The sequence below is a fragment of the Meles meles genome, chromosome 7 (genome assembly GCF_922984935.1).
Source record: "Meles meles chromosome 7, mMelMel3.1 paternal haplotype, whole genome shotgun sequence".
In the NCBI taxonomy this organism is placed as follows: Eukaryota; Metazoa; Chordata; class Mammalia; order Carnivora; family Mustelidae; genus Meles; species Meles meles.
In genome coordinates this window covers 11,165,888-11,182,481 of record NC_060072.1, presented here as the reverse complement: position 1 = coordinate 11,182,481, position 16,594 = coordinate 11,165,888, and the positions used below count along the sequence as shown (strand labels likewise).

The window sequence follows — 16,594 nt, the reverse complement described above, 5'->3', positions numbered from 1 at the left end:
CAAAGTACCCCCGAGGAATGCCACATGTCTATTTATAACTTGTGTCTGCCTCAGAGAAAAGGTCAATGGAGCAGCAATGATCTTAGTCACTCTGGTGGCCTCAGTGCTTCCTCCAGGACCTGGGATACAGCAAGCCACCAGTAAGCATTTGTTGAATAAACCCTGGATGCAGAGGCTATGCGAAGTACCTTACCAGAAACAAAGTAGGAACATCTGCTTGGTGGTTGGGACGATGTGAGAATGGGTGCAGGTAAATGATGAAGCACAGGAATTAGCTCCTGGTCTTATCTGGTGGGCAGAGGAGTCAGGACTGATGAAGTATGGCCGGGCCTTGACAGTGGGCTGACAGGCAGCAGGATGCGGTGGAAGGTTTGAGTCAGGACTGAAGCCATCAGCTTGATGGCCCCAAGAAGGACGGAGAAAAGTAGTGGACAGATAAAGCAAACGAAGCCTGTGGAAGCTGGTGCAGTCTTTAGGGCCCGAGGCTGAAACTGACTTCCACCTGCCCACTCATCCCCCGCTAATCCCCCGACTGCATCCTGGGTCTGCAAAGCCCGTCTGGTGAGGACCAGGCTCAACTCTGAAACCCCTTGGCACTTATCACAACTTTCACGTGTCCTTTTGGATAATCTACCTATTTTGAAGACTCCCCAAGAAGCATGTTGCATGCCTTAACTTCAGTGAAACCAATAAACGTGTGGTTGCTGAGGCTCAATTACTATTATTTCTAAAGATTTTATTTGAGAAAGAGAGAGAGAGAGAGCATGAGCAAGAGGAAGGGCAGAGGGACAAGCAGATTTCCCACTGAGCCATCACGATCCCCCGAGGCTCAATTACTCTGATTAAAATAGTAACTAGGAATGTTACTCAGGAGCTGAGCCCGTTTCCTCATCAGTACAATGACAGCACTCTGACCAGCACTCCTGTTCTGCATCAGACTCAGATGAGATATTTATAGAAAGCTTAGGGTAATACTGGGCAGGGTAATCACCTCAAACCATCACGAATAGAAAGCTCTTCACTTATAAAAAGTTTACATATCCTAAGCATCCCGTGGCTGATTTACGACACACTGCCTTGAGAGTGCTGGCTTGGGACGCTGTCGCCAGCCCAAACCAAGCTTGAAAACAATTAACAAACCAGTCATCACCACCCAGTGGGACACCCATCAGAATCTTCTGGGGCAGTCTCCTTTGTAAGCTGCACACCCACCTCCACCTTCAAAGGCCGTGCCCTCCCTCCCTTTACTAGTGAATTATGTCTCTAAGGGCAGCAGCTGGGTCTGGCACATGGCCAGCAGGCACCCCTGCCTGTGGAAACAGACTTCTCAGGGGGACCTGTTAGGTGCCTCACAAAACTGACGACCCTAGCAAAGGATCCTATCAGGCGGTTCCAAGAACAGAAATCTAGGACATTCACCCTCTAACAGGAGTATGCAATGAGTAACAAACGAAGGAGCCCAATTATGAACTCCAGATAGAACACAGCCGTATCTCACCTTCCCTCTCCCAGGAGCTACTGGGGGAAGGAAGAGAGACTGCCAATCCCAGTGCAGCACGTGACAAAGGTAAGAGACTAAATAGTTATACTTTATTCCACCGTCACACTTCAGACAGCACGAATCAGATCAGCATTCCACTACGCATCCAAAACCCTTCCAGGCTCAGTGGAACGACAAACTCCAGCTTCTCGTCACTGTCTGGTTTAAGTTTCTTCCTCTGGAAGATAGAAAACGTTAGAGAAATGAGCCATGTCACACTGGGGAAGCACTTATGATTTTCCCCACCGCCTTCCAGATCGTCATGGGGCTACGAGGAATTTCCTACAGTCACCAGCTGGTGAATGAAGCAGGAAAGAGGCAGCCCGGGGCCCATGTAACCAGCCCAGAGCATCTTTCCTCCTCCAGACCACTGGCTAACCATTCCACTGCCCTTCCCTCCATGCTTCTTTCCCACCCTGGCCTCCAGGAGGCCCCTCTCCCCCCGCACCCCTCATGTGATCTGAAGGCTCCGGAAGCAGCTCCGGGCACCGGAGGACAGACTGCTGCAGAGTCCAGTCTCTGGGAGCACTTGGCAGGTCCCGAGTCAGGGCTCCAGAGAACAGTGGCTGTGGAGCGTGGTCCCTAGTTAGCCTACAGCCCTGCCTGGACTTCAGAAGGAGACCTGCCACACACCTTCCTCCTCCTCCTCCTCCTCCTCTTCATCCTCATCGTCCTCATCAGAGCTGAACGTGCCGTCGGGCAGGCTGTAGACGCGGATGACCTGCTTGTTGGGGTCCTTGAGGATGAGGTACTTGCCCTCCTCCAGCTTCATGCAGATGTCGATGACGCAGCGCAGGATGCCCCAGGCGTTCTCCACGCTCAGGTTGATCTGGCTGGCGAACTCATTGGGCTTGAACTGCTGGGTGCCCAGGATGACGTGGCGCGAGGAGTCCTTCACGTGGTACCGGGACACGTAACTAGCAGAGGAGAGGGGTGACCGTGGTGGGGGCGGGCCGCACAGGGGCACAGCCACACCCGGGGCCCTGAGTTCTTCCCCAGGGACTGCGGCGAGGCCCGCCCCGCCCGCAGACCGCCCCTCGCAGCCGGTGGATTCCGGGTGCCTGTGCGAACCTCACCCCAGCTTGAGATACTCGGAGCCGGCCAGCAAGGCGCAGCATGTCCACCGGGCCAGCTTGTAGCTATTGTTCTTCAGCTCGGTGGCGATGACGGCGCCTCGCTGCGAGTCCAGCTTCTGACGCCAGTCAACGCCGTTGCAGTGCTGTGGGAGGCAAGCCGGACCCAGGAGTGAAGGGGGGCCCCTACTGCCCGAGGCCTGGGACCTCCTCCAGCAGAGAAGGGACTCCTTTGTGGGCCCGGCAAACCCCTACCCCTCTTGTCTAGACCAGGACCCACACGTGCACGGTGACACAGGGCCGTATGAATGGCAGCGGCAAGCATTCACTGTGTGCGGTGTGGGAAGGGAGGGCTCCCTGGAGGCAAGGCGATGGCTCCCCCAGGGGAGGACATGGACGGAGGCTAGAGGTGGCGTGATGGGAGAGGTAGAGAGGGAAAGACAGGCCGTAGGTCAGGTCAGCCCTGGGTGGGGGTGGAGGCCGCAGAGGACAGGAGGCCAGAGTCTGACCTTGTGTATACGTACGGGCAAACAAAGAGATCGTCTGCTCCAACCACCTCGCGCACAGATGTGAGAACTTGGGACCCAAAGCGAAGTGACTGGCTGAAGGTCACGTGGCAGAGATTCTCAGACTGTCTTGGTTCATGCAATCAGAGGGCCCCCCAAAATACTAGTCCTTTAAGTAGTTAGGCCCAAACTGTTCAGGAATAGGACTTAGACAGATATGATTCCCTCAAGACCACTCTTGCGAGTTTGCTGTGGCATTTCCAGAGTCTCTCCATACAGCTGTGCTGTGCGGCGCGGGCAGTGTTTTGGACAACGAGCTGGCAGAGATCAAGAGAGTGCGGGGGGGGGGGGGGGGCGCGGAGGAGGTCAGCTAGACCAGCAAGTGCACAGTAACAGGCGCGATCGACAGCATCCTGAAGTGGGCGATGGCGGCAGAACCCAGGGAGAAGACGGACTGCAGATCTGAGAAGCCCAAGCAGACCTGAGGAACCACGGTGACAGTTCAAGGTTGAAGCCTGGGGTGGGCACAATTCTACTAAGTCATCAGGAGATCACTCCCGACGGCTCCGACCCTCGTGTGGGGGCAACCCGTACCGATGAGGAAAGGTCATGCCCACGGTTAGGCACCTTCTATGTCAAGGGCACTCTGCGCATGTAACTAAGGTCCCTTAAGATAGGGAGACCACCTGGGTGTAAGCCGGACACAGAGAAGTCGGAGGCTGGACGCACGAGAACAATGTGCTGAGCCGCTGCTGATCCGAAGACAACAGACCCTCGGGCAAGGGATGGGGGGACCTCGAGGAGCCGAGAAGCCCCAGCGGACAGCTGGTATGAGAATGGGGCACTCAGCCCACTATGGCAAGGAACCCTGAATTCTACTAACTAGAATGAGCCTTGATGTTTCTTCCAGAACCTTCGGATTCGTTTTGAGCCTTTGTTACAGAGCAAGAGAAAATGAACACAGCTCTGTGGAGAAGTAACCGTGGCATAGAGAGCTGTGGAGGGACTGATCTGAAAGGCGGCTCCACTGGAAGTCAGAAAGGAGGGGAGCTGGCAGAGAGAGCAAGTGAAGGACTGAGGAAACGTGCGAGGCTGGAATCCGGGAGCACCATAGAGGGCAAAGCCACATGGCGACAGTGACGCTGAATGCTATCAGGGGGACTGGCGGAAAGTCTGAGAAGAGGCCACTGGCCCCAGAGCGGAGTTCGCAGCAAGGCTTCTGGTGCGCTCCTTCATCAGGTGGCAGAGGCCAAGGCCGCCTGGGGAGTGGGAATCAGCAGCAGTAAATGTGGGTCCCCCAGTCTCTAATGAAGGCAAAGCACAACGGCCCACAGACTCCGTCTCATTAGACGCTGTTCAATGTGCACCTGAGCTGTCCTTGCTGCAGAGGACCCTTTACTGGGTACAGCGTCGCCCCGGAGCACTGCCCCCCGCAGCCAAGTCAGAAGCCCGGGCAGCTTCAGAGAGGGGCGCGACCCAACAATCCTGCAGCACCAGCAGGAGAGGGAAGCAGAAAGAGGAGAGATGAAGGAAGCCCGTTTCTTTCAAGAGGCCTCCTGAAGAGCCAAATCTTCGCTGATCTGAGAATTTCGAAGTTCAAGAAGGGAAGGAGTTGGAAGAAGAAATCAGAAGGTTGGAGAGAAGGTTGTGGCTGCTCTAAGCGAAAGAACAGATCAAAAAAAGAGCTCCAGGGCTTACAGGACACCTGCCAACCTGGACGATAGCAGATCAAAACCAGACGCTCGCAGAGAAAAGCCCACGGGAGGGCAGAGCGGAACAGAGAGGGACAAAGTCCTATGAGAACATCACTACTCCTGGCTCCTGCGTGCCTCCTGCGTGCCATACGAGCAGAAAAGTCCTAGCCTTAGCCACGTTCTACACAGGCATGATCTCTTTCTCAACGAGGAACTAAGGAGAGGAAAAACTCAGAAGACAAAAAAAAAAATCTTGGTAGCCACGTAAGTGACGCACAGTGACAAAAGACCCAGGCTCACAAAAGCTAGCCAGAGACAGCAGGGCCCGCAGGAACCACAGACAGGGTGACCAAGTGTGCCTTACCCTGGAATCCCACTCGTTGAGGGTCTTGATGTTGATGAAGGACACTTCCCCGTTGGCGCCGGTCATGACGCCATCGTGCTCACAACGGACAATAAGGTCGATGTCGTCTCCAAGCTTCCACCTGCGGTACCTGCAGTGAACAAGAAGCTTGTTCAGCCACTGGAGACCTCGGCTTTCAGAGAGCCCACCCCCCTGGGTGGCTGACATACCGGTAGGCGACCGAGGCGACTTCATTTTTGTCCATGTCATCCTCCACAAATGGGTTTGGGTTGGGGAAGTTGTATCTTTCCTTCCCCTGCCAATGGACAGAGGCGTCAGGAGACAGTGAGCACTTGTGGCCAACCGAGCCCATTGGCCAGACCCTGCACTCGGCTTAGTTACAGCCGAGGCGGGCCCCCTGCAGCCCTCTGGGGCGGGGTGGGTGCCGTTTACCCTTCCCGACCTCGGGCACAAACCCAGACAGATCCCAAGTGCTTGCATGTGCTGCTTGTGTGCTTCGTGTGTCCGAAGCAGCAGCCACACACGCCTCCCGTTCCATTCTTCTAGAGCTCACGCCACCACTTATCATAATACAGGTTTATTTTGTTTACTGTCTTTCCTCCTCCATTAGAATGAAGCCTCCTGAGGGTAGGAACTTAGCTCACTGCTAGATCTCCAGCACCTGAACACTGTGTTTGTATTAAACAGAGTGTGTCAAAGAGCTGAAGGAATCCCTACAGCCTGTCTGGCTGAGACAAGTGTTCTTAGGACTCCAGCCTCACAGAGAAGTAACGTCCCACACACCACAGAGCTCTGAAGTGCTCAGTCTAAGGTTCAGTCAGGCAGCCTGACCTCCAAGCCCCAGCGTGGGCTCCTCTGTGACAGACAGGGACCCCGTCTGCCCCGCTCAGTCCCACCACCAAGCAGACGTTCTGGAGACAGAGGCCTGGAGGCTCTCGCCGCCTCACCATTCTCAAGCACTGCTGGGAGAAGTTGTGGTTGATGTAGGTCGCTTCCATGGCCAAGTTGCGCGGCGAATTGAAGGAATTGCCTTCATCTTGCGGGGGCTCGTTGGCGGTCTCACTCACTGTCAGGAGGTCTGCAAAAGCGGCAGCGTGGTCACCCACCCACGAAATTGAGCCGTTAACGTGCCTGGCGCTATGGGGAGGGGCACAGGCCCGTCCTTCAAGGAACCACCACCTGCCAAGCCGGCTCTCCCAAGTGGGGGAAGAGGAGAAGGAGCGGGAGCGCTGCTGGGTAACCTCACATTTTCTCTAATGCTAAATTCAAGAAACCAATTCTGTTTCAATCTTTTTGGATTCAAGAGAATTCCGATTTTGTTAGCTTTTTAACTAAGAGAAGACCCTATGCCTCACCATGGAATTGTATTGTTCCATCTCGCTGCTATCATGTTTTAGTGACCTGGTTTCCCTTCAGGGCCTGCGTATTCATGTTTGTGTGGTATCGAACACATGCACGTGTGGTATCGAACACATGTGTGTGTAGTTTTCCCTTCATAAATACACTGAAGTATGCCTTCGGCTCAGGTCATGATCCCCGGGTCCTGGGACCCAGCCCCGCATCAGGCCCCCTGCTCAGCGGGAAGCCTGCTTCTCCCTCTCTCTCCCCTTGTCTCTGTCAAATAAATACATAAAATCTTTGAAAAAAAAAAAAAAAAAACACTGAAGTAAAGGAAAAAAGACCTTAACTTGAAGAAGAACATGAAGTAAACGTGAAAGGTGGCAGGGAGCACTGGCAGAAGCAGGAAAGTGCTGCCCTACATTCCCAAGAAGGAACATTTGGAAGCACCGGTACTGGGGCCTCAAGGAGGTGCCTTGGCCACGGCTGTCAGTGCTGTGGGGAGACAGACCGTTTCCCGCCCATCCTCTTGAACCAGGGACTTGCTCTGAACCAACACGATGGCCAACACCTTTGTGCTGCTCCCAAACAGGCTTCCTACCAAAATCAGAGTTGTCCCTCTTGTCAAAGAAGAGCTTGGAGCCGACTCTCTGCACAACGATGTCCCAGGAGTACACGGAGCGCGTGCAGCCCATCAGCGTGGCGAGGATGGCGTCTGTGGCGAACACGTTCCCCTGGGTTTTCGCCAGCTGCAAAGAAGACAGGGGAGAAAGAGGTGAGGATACGCTCAGATCTAACTGGCCCTCTGCAGGGAGCCCTCGTGTCCAAGTGTGTGCCCCGCTAGCGGTTGGAGGGGGTAGTCTGCAAGCTCCCGCAGGCAGGGTCCCCCCACCATGTACGAGGGACTGCAGCTCACTGAGCATGTGCCACATTCCAGGATAGCATGTCGCGATGCTCTCGCCTCACCCCAGTGGCTTGTGTTAAGCACACTTGCCCTGCTTCCCAGGTGAGGAAAGGAGGGCTCTGGCAGGTGGTGCGAGGAAGGGTGGCAGGGCTGGGGTTCGGGTCTGGCTTCACTTAACACCCGTATCATGGCGCAGCCCGAAGGTTGGCCATGTCTCAGAGGCCCCTGCCCAATCTGGGAGCATTGGAGACGGAGGAGGTTCCGAGGCCCTGGAATCCACGCGGACGCCCGCAGGGCCCACCTTTCGGATGACGGGGTCGTCTGTGGTGGTGACGGTATGGAAGATGCGCTTGATGCTCCGCAGCGGCTTCTCGCTCCTCGTGGTGATGCGGTCGAAGGCTTTGTCGTAGTACTCCAGGGCCCCGCAGCACTCACTGAGGTCGGCGGCCAGGCGACAAGTGAAACGGCACCATCAGCTTTTTGTCTTTGTTTTTAAAAAGCCACAGAGTGGTGCCTGCATGGCTCGGCCGGCTGAGCGCCTGACTCTTGATTTCGGCTCAGGCCAGGCTCTCAGTGCGGTGAGACGAGGCCCTGCAGCAGGCTCTACGCCCGGAGGGGACTCGGAGTCTGCCTGACATTCTCTCCCTCTCCCCCGGCCCCTCCCTCTGCTTACGTGCTTGCTTTCTCTTTCTAAGAAATAAATCAATCTTTAGGGAAAAAAAAAGAAAGAAAAAAAAAAAAAAAGAAAAAAGCTATGCAATCCAAAGGCTTATCCAGAAATCCCACCTACAAAAGGACAGAGGGTTCCTCTGTCGGGAATAGGAGAGACAAGCTCCCAGAGTTCATGCAAGTCCCTGTCCGCTAAGCTCTGGATATGGCTCCACAGAACCGCGTGAACACAACTGACTGACGCAGACTCCCCACTTTAATGATGGGGAGACTGAGGCCAAGACAGGGACACGGGCAGTTACGAAGGCATCCGGGCGTGCAGATTCCTGGCCTGGCGCTCTGGCCCCCACTGACTGACTTCTATCTACTACTCGAGGGAAACAGCTCTTTGTGACATCAGGAAAAGCTTTGCCTCTGATGAACTACAGTCCTCCTCCTCCTGCCGAAAGAGCCATGAAACTCGCTGGTCCACACACACGCGCGTGTGGCAGGAGGTGGCAGAAGACACGACTTACATGTCCTGTGGCTCCGACACTTCCAAGTAGCGCATCTTCATCAACTGAGGAAAGTCCATTTCCTCCTTCACCTCCCAGTCACTACGGACTTCCACCGAAGAGTCTCGGGGTTTCTGTGCAGAACCAGTGGAGGGAGAATGACAGCCAGCGTGTAACAGCAGGAGAAGACAGGTTAGCAGCATGGAGGGCTCTTAGTCAATAAATCCCTCAAGAGCCTGTGCCACGCGCTGGCTGCTTTCTGAGACAGCACCCCGACTCTGGGGTTTGCAGTCTAGAAGAGGACTGAAGGAGGCAAGAGGTCAAAACAACCAGGAATTTTCCTCCTAGGTGATGTCGGCACCCAGGGCACACCAGCTCTTTCACACGTATAGAAGTTCTAGCAGCTTCTTCTATGTCTCAGAGGATGTCAGCCCAGCAAGCATCGCATCCTGCAAAACCTAACTGCTGCTGCCGGAGCCCGTCTCCTGCTCACGCACGTCTCCCACTCTCACGGCGTCCCCACAAGCACCCGCTCATGAACGTTTACAGCAGCATTTCCCGACCAGCAGCAAGCGGAACCCACCCAGACGTCCGTGTCCCAGGGAAGGGATAATGAAACGTGGTACACTCATACCACAGACTCAGCAATAAGGAGGCCCTGGATGAACCCGAAAACGTGCTCTGTGGAAGGAGCCAGACACAAAGGCCCGCATGTCACAGGAGTCTATTTATAGGAAATGTCTGGAAGAGGCAAATCCAGAGATAGAAGAGACCGGTAGGAGCCGAGGGCTGTGTAGAGAAGAGCAAAGCCTGGCTGCTGAAGGGCATGGGGTTCTTTTCAGAATGACAAGACTGTTCTGGAACTGGCTGCAGGCCTGTATCCGTGAATATACCAAGAACCACCGAACTGTACACTTGAAATGGGTGGCTTGCATAGCATGTGACTATTTCAATAAAGCAGTTATAAAACCAAATAAGCAGGCAAAACTGAATTTCTAGATAGAACTGTGGTGTGGATACACTACCTGTGACTTCTGGTCCCACTTCTGCCTCACTCCAAATTGTTTCTGGAATTTTTTCTGCAGTCGTATGCGCTCTCTAGAAAGACAAGAAGATTCTGCTTTAGGTGTAGATCTTTAAGTCAGTGGATTTTGGAAGGGCAGAGCTTCCATCCTCTTCTGCTAACCTGCAACACTGTCACTGACTTCTTGGAACCAAGAAAACGGGCTTCTTGAAAAAGAGCAGAGCATGAGTGCACACACGAGTGCTAGAAGAGGCACACTGCCCCCCCCACTGGCCACTAGCAGTCCCAGCCTGGGCAGGGCTGCTGGCCGACGCAGCTCCCAGGGCCCCGTGTGAAGGAGGCCCTGGGCTCAGGCCGCAGCAGAACTCAGCAAGGGAAGCACCAGAGCTCTTCTTACCTGCCCTCATTTCTTACCAGTGCACGGCCACTGCCAAGTACTTTCCTACCCCGCTACCTGCCAATGATGGCCCTCGGAGAACGAGGGTAAGCTCAAACAGTGGCTTTCCTGGTGTCAGGAAGGTTTTTGTTTTTGTCTGCAATGCTGGGGAAGACAACCACCCTCCTGCTCTGGCCCAGTGATTTCAGAGTACGCTCGGCCCTGGAAGGGTGAGGACAGGAAACCTCACCTCTCTTTCTGCTTGGCACTCTTAGGCAGGGTCTGCAGGTTGAACTGCAACATGTTCCGTCGATCTTTGTCTCTGCGGAGGTTCCGCTGGGAAGTAAGAAAAAAAACACCTATGTTAAAATCCTGGGATCTGGGGCGCCTGGGTGGCTCAGTGGGTTAAGCCTCTGCCTTTGGCTCAGGTCATGATCCCAGGGTCCTGGGATCGAGCCCTGTATCGGGCTCTCTGCTCAGGGGGACCCTGCTTCCTTCTCTCTCTCTCTCTGCCTGCCTCTCTGCCTACTTGTGATCTCTGTCTGTCAAATAAATAAATAAAATCTTAAAAAAAAAAAAAATCCTGGGGATCTGATGGACAAGAGGCAAGGCTTAATGGGAGAGCTTTACCCGGCATTCGCATGGACACACAGTCACATATTTTTTACTGAAGTAGATTTACGGGCTTTTATTAGAGTTGCAGTTTGGCTCTTTACGTAGTAAGATGCAGCCCGACTGGACCATCTACTTAATAAAGCCTGCACACAGCGATTAAATGAGGCAACAGGCCCCTTTTTACCTGACGCAAGCACCCTCTCTTGGCACAGAGGTACGATGTCCTAGCCTACCACAAAAAGCCAAACCATTTAAACCTATCCGTGGACCCAGTAAGTTTACTTCAGCACACTGTACCAATGGTCAGCCACTTGGAAGTCACTGGAAGACCCACGAAAATGCACTGTCATCTGAACACACAAGGTAGCATTTTCAGCAAGTGGCCGCCAATGGTAATGGCCCCAAGACGGTTGGGTTGGGTTGCTGGTTCCTGGCCTACCTGTGCAAATCGCATCCGATTCCGCTGGTAGGCGGTCTTCTGGGTGCGTGCTGTGTCCACCAGCTGGAAACTAGTTTCATCCTCCTCGTGGAAATAGGCATATTGACTTCCACCACCGAACTGAGAGGAATACTTATCTGCAGGCAAAGGCAGGGATGGGTAAGAGCTGCTACCCACAGACTTTACACACACTCTGGTCTAGAGCCCCGCTACTCAAACTGTGCCCTCTGGACCCTTAGCAGAGGTGCGTGCTGACAGACTCGCCCCACGTCCACCAAATCAGAATCAGCGTTTTAAGATCCCCAGGTGATTCATGGGTACATTCAAGTCTGAACAGCTCTGGTCTAAAGAACTTTCTAGGTCAAGACCGAGTCTGAGGACGTCAAGCCCATTTCATGCCCTGCCTTGGTCTGTAAGAAGAGGAGTCCACCTTTACTCTCCCAGAAGGGGCAGACAGGGGGCGTGCGCTATGCAAACGGCAACCACCTGCACCACCTGATGCTCGAGGCAGACACGTCCAACGGGTCATGTTACACTTTACTGCTGACCTCGGCCTCAGAATCGTCACTTGGTGTTACAAGCAGCCCCTTCCAGCAATCTCAGCTGGCACAGAAGAACGACCACCACCACCACCCATTCACTGGATTGAAATCTTAATACGTGGAGTCCTCTGACTGGCTTCCCAGGTTCAGTAAATCCTAGGCACCGCAGTACAAAATGGGAATGAGTTCAAAGGATACATGAAAAGGTTCATGGCTCCCTGAAAGTGGGAAGGAAAAAAAAAATCCCACTATAACAGATTAAATCTCTTTAATGAGCAGTTCAAGTTTTGGGGCCATTAAAAAAAAAAAAGGTGGATACTACCTACAGTTCAGGCAGCCCTAAAAACTAAGAATTATCATCATCATCATTTTGTTCCCGTTCTAGAATGCTTTTGGATGGAGGTTACTAGAAAAAGTAACAATCCTCCCAAGGCCCTGGTCTGGGCAGTCCGTTGAACACTTACTCGTGTACCTCTTATCTTGGTATGTGGCACCCGTCCAGTCTGCAACCTGCGAGAGCAGCAGAAGAAAGAGCACACAGGTCAGTCAGACACACTTCTGCGGACCCAGAAACCCGTTAAATGAAGACGCCATCTGGGAATAACGTAAGACAGACTGGGGATCGTAAGGCCTTTAAGCGCCTAGCTCTGTTAGGACTACTGTTAAGTACCCGGACATTAAAGCATTCCCCAGCTGGTGTCCCCATAAGGAACACAGGAGTTACGCTTGGGAGAGAACAAACCCGGAATGGAGTCACGGAGGGCTATAGCCATAGCTTAAAAGATTCACTCTCACCAACAGGCCAGTACCTTTCCTAGCCGATCTCCTTTGCTGAACGGCTGGTAGGGCATATCCCGAAACTGCTCGGGCACGGCACAGGGACCCCAGCCAGAGGGGTTGTCCTGGATCACGGGGGTCATGAACTTCGCCATCTTCTAAAACCTTAAAAATACAAATAATGTGAGTAGCTTCATGAAGAAAGGCCTCTGTGTTCAAGCAGGCTTCCGCTGCGGGAAGCTGAGACATAATGATAACATCTGAAAGGGAACACACAAAATGGAACACTCAGCTGCTGAGCTCCTAACTCAAATTGTTTTCTCGTAGATAATATCGTGAATACTTAAAACGCGTAAGATCAACAAAACTGATTTACCATACTGTACTGATTCTCTGACACCCACTTTCCCCACTATAATGTCTCTGAAATGAGGCTGCACCTTACGCTTGATCGGCTCTCTTATCGTAATTGGTAGTTTGTCCTTCTTGGTGCTACATAACGTACGGGTGCTTCTTTAATTCAGTGGCGTCTCAGCTTTGATGGAATGTAGTAACCTTTCTCCAGTGTAATAACCATGTTCTAGTTCTCAGAAACACCTTCACCAAGTCATACAATCCATAGCTTCTCTAAGACTCAGTCTTTTCATCTGTTAAATGAATAAGACCCTGGTTTAATTCACAGCACGAAATCATTGCTAAAGACTGGGTAGTTATACATATGAAAATGCTTCCACTGTAAAATGCCACATAATTACATCTGGGACTTGCAAAAAATGCATTTACACACAGGGTGCTGAGAAAAAAGGAGTCCGTAAGTATAGCCTGAGGTTTAACCTTTCTTTCTTGGATCTTCTGATTTTCTGTCATCAATGCAAATCCTTATGCAGAACAGGGGGACACAGAGCCAAGCAAAAAGACTGTCAGAAAGCTGAGGTTACCATAAGCCCTAGGTCGTAAAAGTGGCCATACATCCTATGTTTGTAAATATTACGAGTACCAGTTATTCTTGGGGTTTACCCTGCATAAATCCAGTAAATGCCTGGAACAATCCTGAGGTAGCTTCTAGTATCATCCCTCCTCTTCAGATCAGAAAATTGAAGCAGAGAGAAGCTAAGAGATTGTTCAAATTTGCAATGCTAGTTGATGAAAAAATTTGAGACAAAGCAGTCTGGCTGGAATCCGCGCTCTGGTCATGCTATAGCTCCTCTTGAATAGATCTTCACCTGACGGATCCCATCAAAAACCTATGCACTTGATATGAGCCTTGGTGGCTTAGTGGGTTAAAGCCTCTGCCTTAGGCTCAGATCAGGATCCCAGGGTCCTGGGATCGAGGCCCACATTGGGCTCTCTGTTCAGCAGGGAGCCTGCTTCTTCCTCTCTCTTTGCCTGCCTCTCTGCATACTTGTGTTCTGGCAAATAAATAGATAAAATCTAAAAAACAAAATGAAACAAAACAAAAACCTATGCACTGATCATCCATCATAATCCTCAAGTGCGTTCCCAGACGAAAGTCCGTTGCACAAATATTTCCAGAGTAATCAAAGTGCACAGCAAGTGATCACAGGAAGCTCTCCTCAGTGCCCCACGATGGGGAGATTGAGGCTTCCTGCAGAAGTAAACCGGGGTTGGGGCGCCTGGGTGGCTCAGTGGTTTAAGCCTCTGCCTTCGGCTCAGGTCATGATCTCAGGGTCCTGGGATCGAGTCCCGCATCGGGCTCTCTGCTCAGCAGGGAGCCTGCTTCCCTCTCACTCTTTCTGCCTGCCTCCCTGCCTACTTGTGATCTCTCTTGTCAAAAAAGTAAATAAAATCTTTAAAAAAAAAAAAAGTAAACCGGGGTGACAGCAACAGGGAACGTACCAGCGGGCTTCATCCTCCGACTCTAAACTTAAGATATACCATGGGTAGAGGACCGAGAGAAGAGATGGCAGCTTCAAGACAACTCTCGTTAAAATGACTATTTATTGAGCCCCCCCCAGAGTGTCAGACACTGTGCTAAATGAGTTAACAGCACTAACTCCCCCACACCCCACATTTCAGAGATTAAAAATTCGCAGCTCGGCCAATTAAGCTGTTGATCTGCCCAATGTTTCAAAACAGCTGATTTCCAGGGTTGTCTGCCCTAAGTCCAGCATTCTTCCCATTAGGTTATAGCTTGGCAGCCACCCGAGAAGAAATGGGGTTGTATCCCTACCTAGTAACCCAGTTAACAATATTTCAAAAAGGTGTAAAAAAAAAAAAAATCCAGTTGTTCTGCTATAGTTCAAGAAGGAAACAGACCCAAGGCTCGGCATGCATTTCTGCAGCGGGTGGGAGGAATTCGCCGGACTTCAACACATACACCATGAGCAGAATGGAACCAGAAGCAGAAACAGCCGGTCAGTTGCATCCAAGTGACAGCTGCACCCACGGCAGGGGAGGCATCCCAGGGCACTCGGAAGGTGCCCGGTGGCTGGCAGGCCACAGTGGTGTGTAGATTATCACAGCCACTCCAGATCGGATGCCATCGTTCCAGAGGGAAGAGAGTTTCAGATCTGAGATCAAACCTATGCCACCATAGCCTTCCATTTCACAGAAAAGGGAAGAAAACCTTTGGACTGTGAACTCCTCACGTTAGGGTCAAACACTGCTCAGCCTGGAACCCCCGAACACCTCCTTCACAGACATTCTGGGAGCCTCTGGCTACTTTGAAGACCCTGAGACCCAACAAGGTTAACAGATACTATCGAAGTCTCTCAGCCCGTGGCCGCAAAGCGGAGCCAAAGACCAGGTGACCTCACCCACAAGGCCGTGAGCCGCATCCCTAAGTGTGTTGGGCCTGGGGTCCCCGAAGGTGGATTCTGCCCCGCCCAGCGGAGGACCAGAAGCGGCCGCAAACGTACGGGAGGTCTCTTCCGGAGGCCGGGCCTAGCCCAAGCCGGCTCAGACATCCACGGAACCCTAGGGAACATTCCACTCACCTGTAAAGGCCTCTGCCGGGCCCGGATGGCGAGAGATGGTCCAGGCCGGAGACCGCGCACCCGGTTACCCTCCAAGGAACAGGGAAAAAAGGAAGAAAGATGCGCGCGCACCGGCCGGCGCCGTAAACACAAGCGGCGCTGTCGTAAACCGTCCTCTAGCTTCCTCCGGAATCAACGGCAGAACGCACGAGTCGTAAAGCGACGGCACACCCGGAAATTCGTCACTATTCTATGAGAGGTGTACACATGGTGTCTGAGGCGTTGAAAGGCCCGGGGTGTGTTTACAGTTACGTCACGGGCGCATCCGGCGACGCCCCCAGAGGGCGTCCCGAATTTTTGAAACGTGGCGGCGGTGCACTGGAAGCTGGAGGCGGGGAGTGGTGACGGCCTCTCCCGGTCCCGTAGCGGTTCACGGGTATCGCTTCGGCCCTTCTGTATCGCAGAGTGACCGGGGCTCCGGCCTGCACTGGCCAGTGGTGTGGCTCGGGTCTCACAACTGGGGGCAGGTCGAGGGTCCGGGGCAGAGGTGATGGTTACCATCTCTCCGCCCCTCCCCTGCTCCGCTCCCGCCCCTTCTTTTAGTTTTGGAAACTGAGTCCCGGAGGGCTGGGGTGTTCTGAGTAGCACGGCTGCTAGTGTAGGGGTAGCCGCCAGGATTCAAACCATACTTCACGGTTCTCAAGCCTTGTCCTACGACGACGATTTCTGGAGCGCTAATGTGTAGAATGGAGACTCCGGGTCGGATTCCATTGATTGTTACTCAACGACGGCTAAGCTGGAGGCGGGAATCTGCTTGTTAGGTAGCGATTGTGATTCTGATGTGGCGGCTGGGGAGCCACTTTGCTACAAAGGACAACGGTGCTGTCCTTTCTGCAATTCTTGGCCTCTGGAATTTGTCCTTGAATCATATTCGGGAATTTCAAAACATTGAAAGTGAATCTGAGGATGTGTTTTTATTCAAATTTCACGTTCTTTTCTGTCTGGTCTGCTGGGATTCCTTATCAGTCTCCCAGCCTGACTGACTCCTTTGTTGGAAAATAATCTATTAGATCTGATATCTGCTCGTCTCTGCCACTTGTTAGCTGTGTAGGCTTCACATCTCTGGGTCTGTTTCCTTATCTGTAAATTGGAGATGATTAATAATTGGGCACTATGAGGGTAAAAGTAAATTCATGTGAAAATAGTAATTCCACTTACCAGTTGTGTGAACTGGTTATTTGATCATTCTCAAGCTACTTATTCATCTGTGAAATGAAAATGTTAATGGGGGGGGCGCTTGGGT

General features: G+C 52.6%; 1 protein-coding gene across 1 annotated transcript; it reads right to left on the bottom strand.

Moving 5' to 3' along the window:
• Positions 1 to 1,568: 1,568 nt before the first annotated feature.
• EIF3D (eukaryotic translation initiation factor 3 subunit D) lies at positions 1,569 to 15,450 on the bottom strand. Its single transcript, XM_046013366.1, has 15 exons — positions 15,313 to 15,450; positions 12,388 to 12,520; positions 12,043 to 12,088; positions 11,037 to 11,173; positions 10,233 to 10,318; positions 9,608 to 9,680; positions 8,604 to 8,716; positions 7,721 to 7,853; positions 7,117 to 7,264; positions 6,125 to 6,255; positions 5,387 to 5,472; positions 5,178 to 5,307; positions 2,617 to 2,759; positions 2,174 to 2,457; positions 1,569 to 1,718 (listed from the first exon to the last, which is right to left on the bottom strand). Exons 2-15 carry the CDS (start codon positions 12,508 to 12,510, stop codon positions 1,705 to 1,707), a joined length of 1,647 nt encoding a protein of 548 aa, XP_045869322.1. The 5' UTR covers positions 12,511 to 12,520; positions 15,313 to 15,450; the 3' UTR covers positions 1,569 to 1,704.
• Positions 15,451 to 16,594: the final 1,144 nt, after the last annotated feature.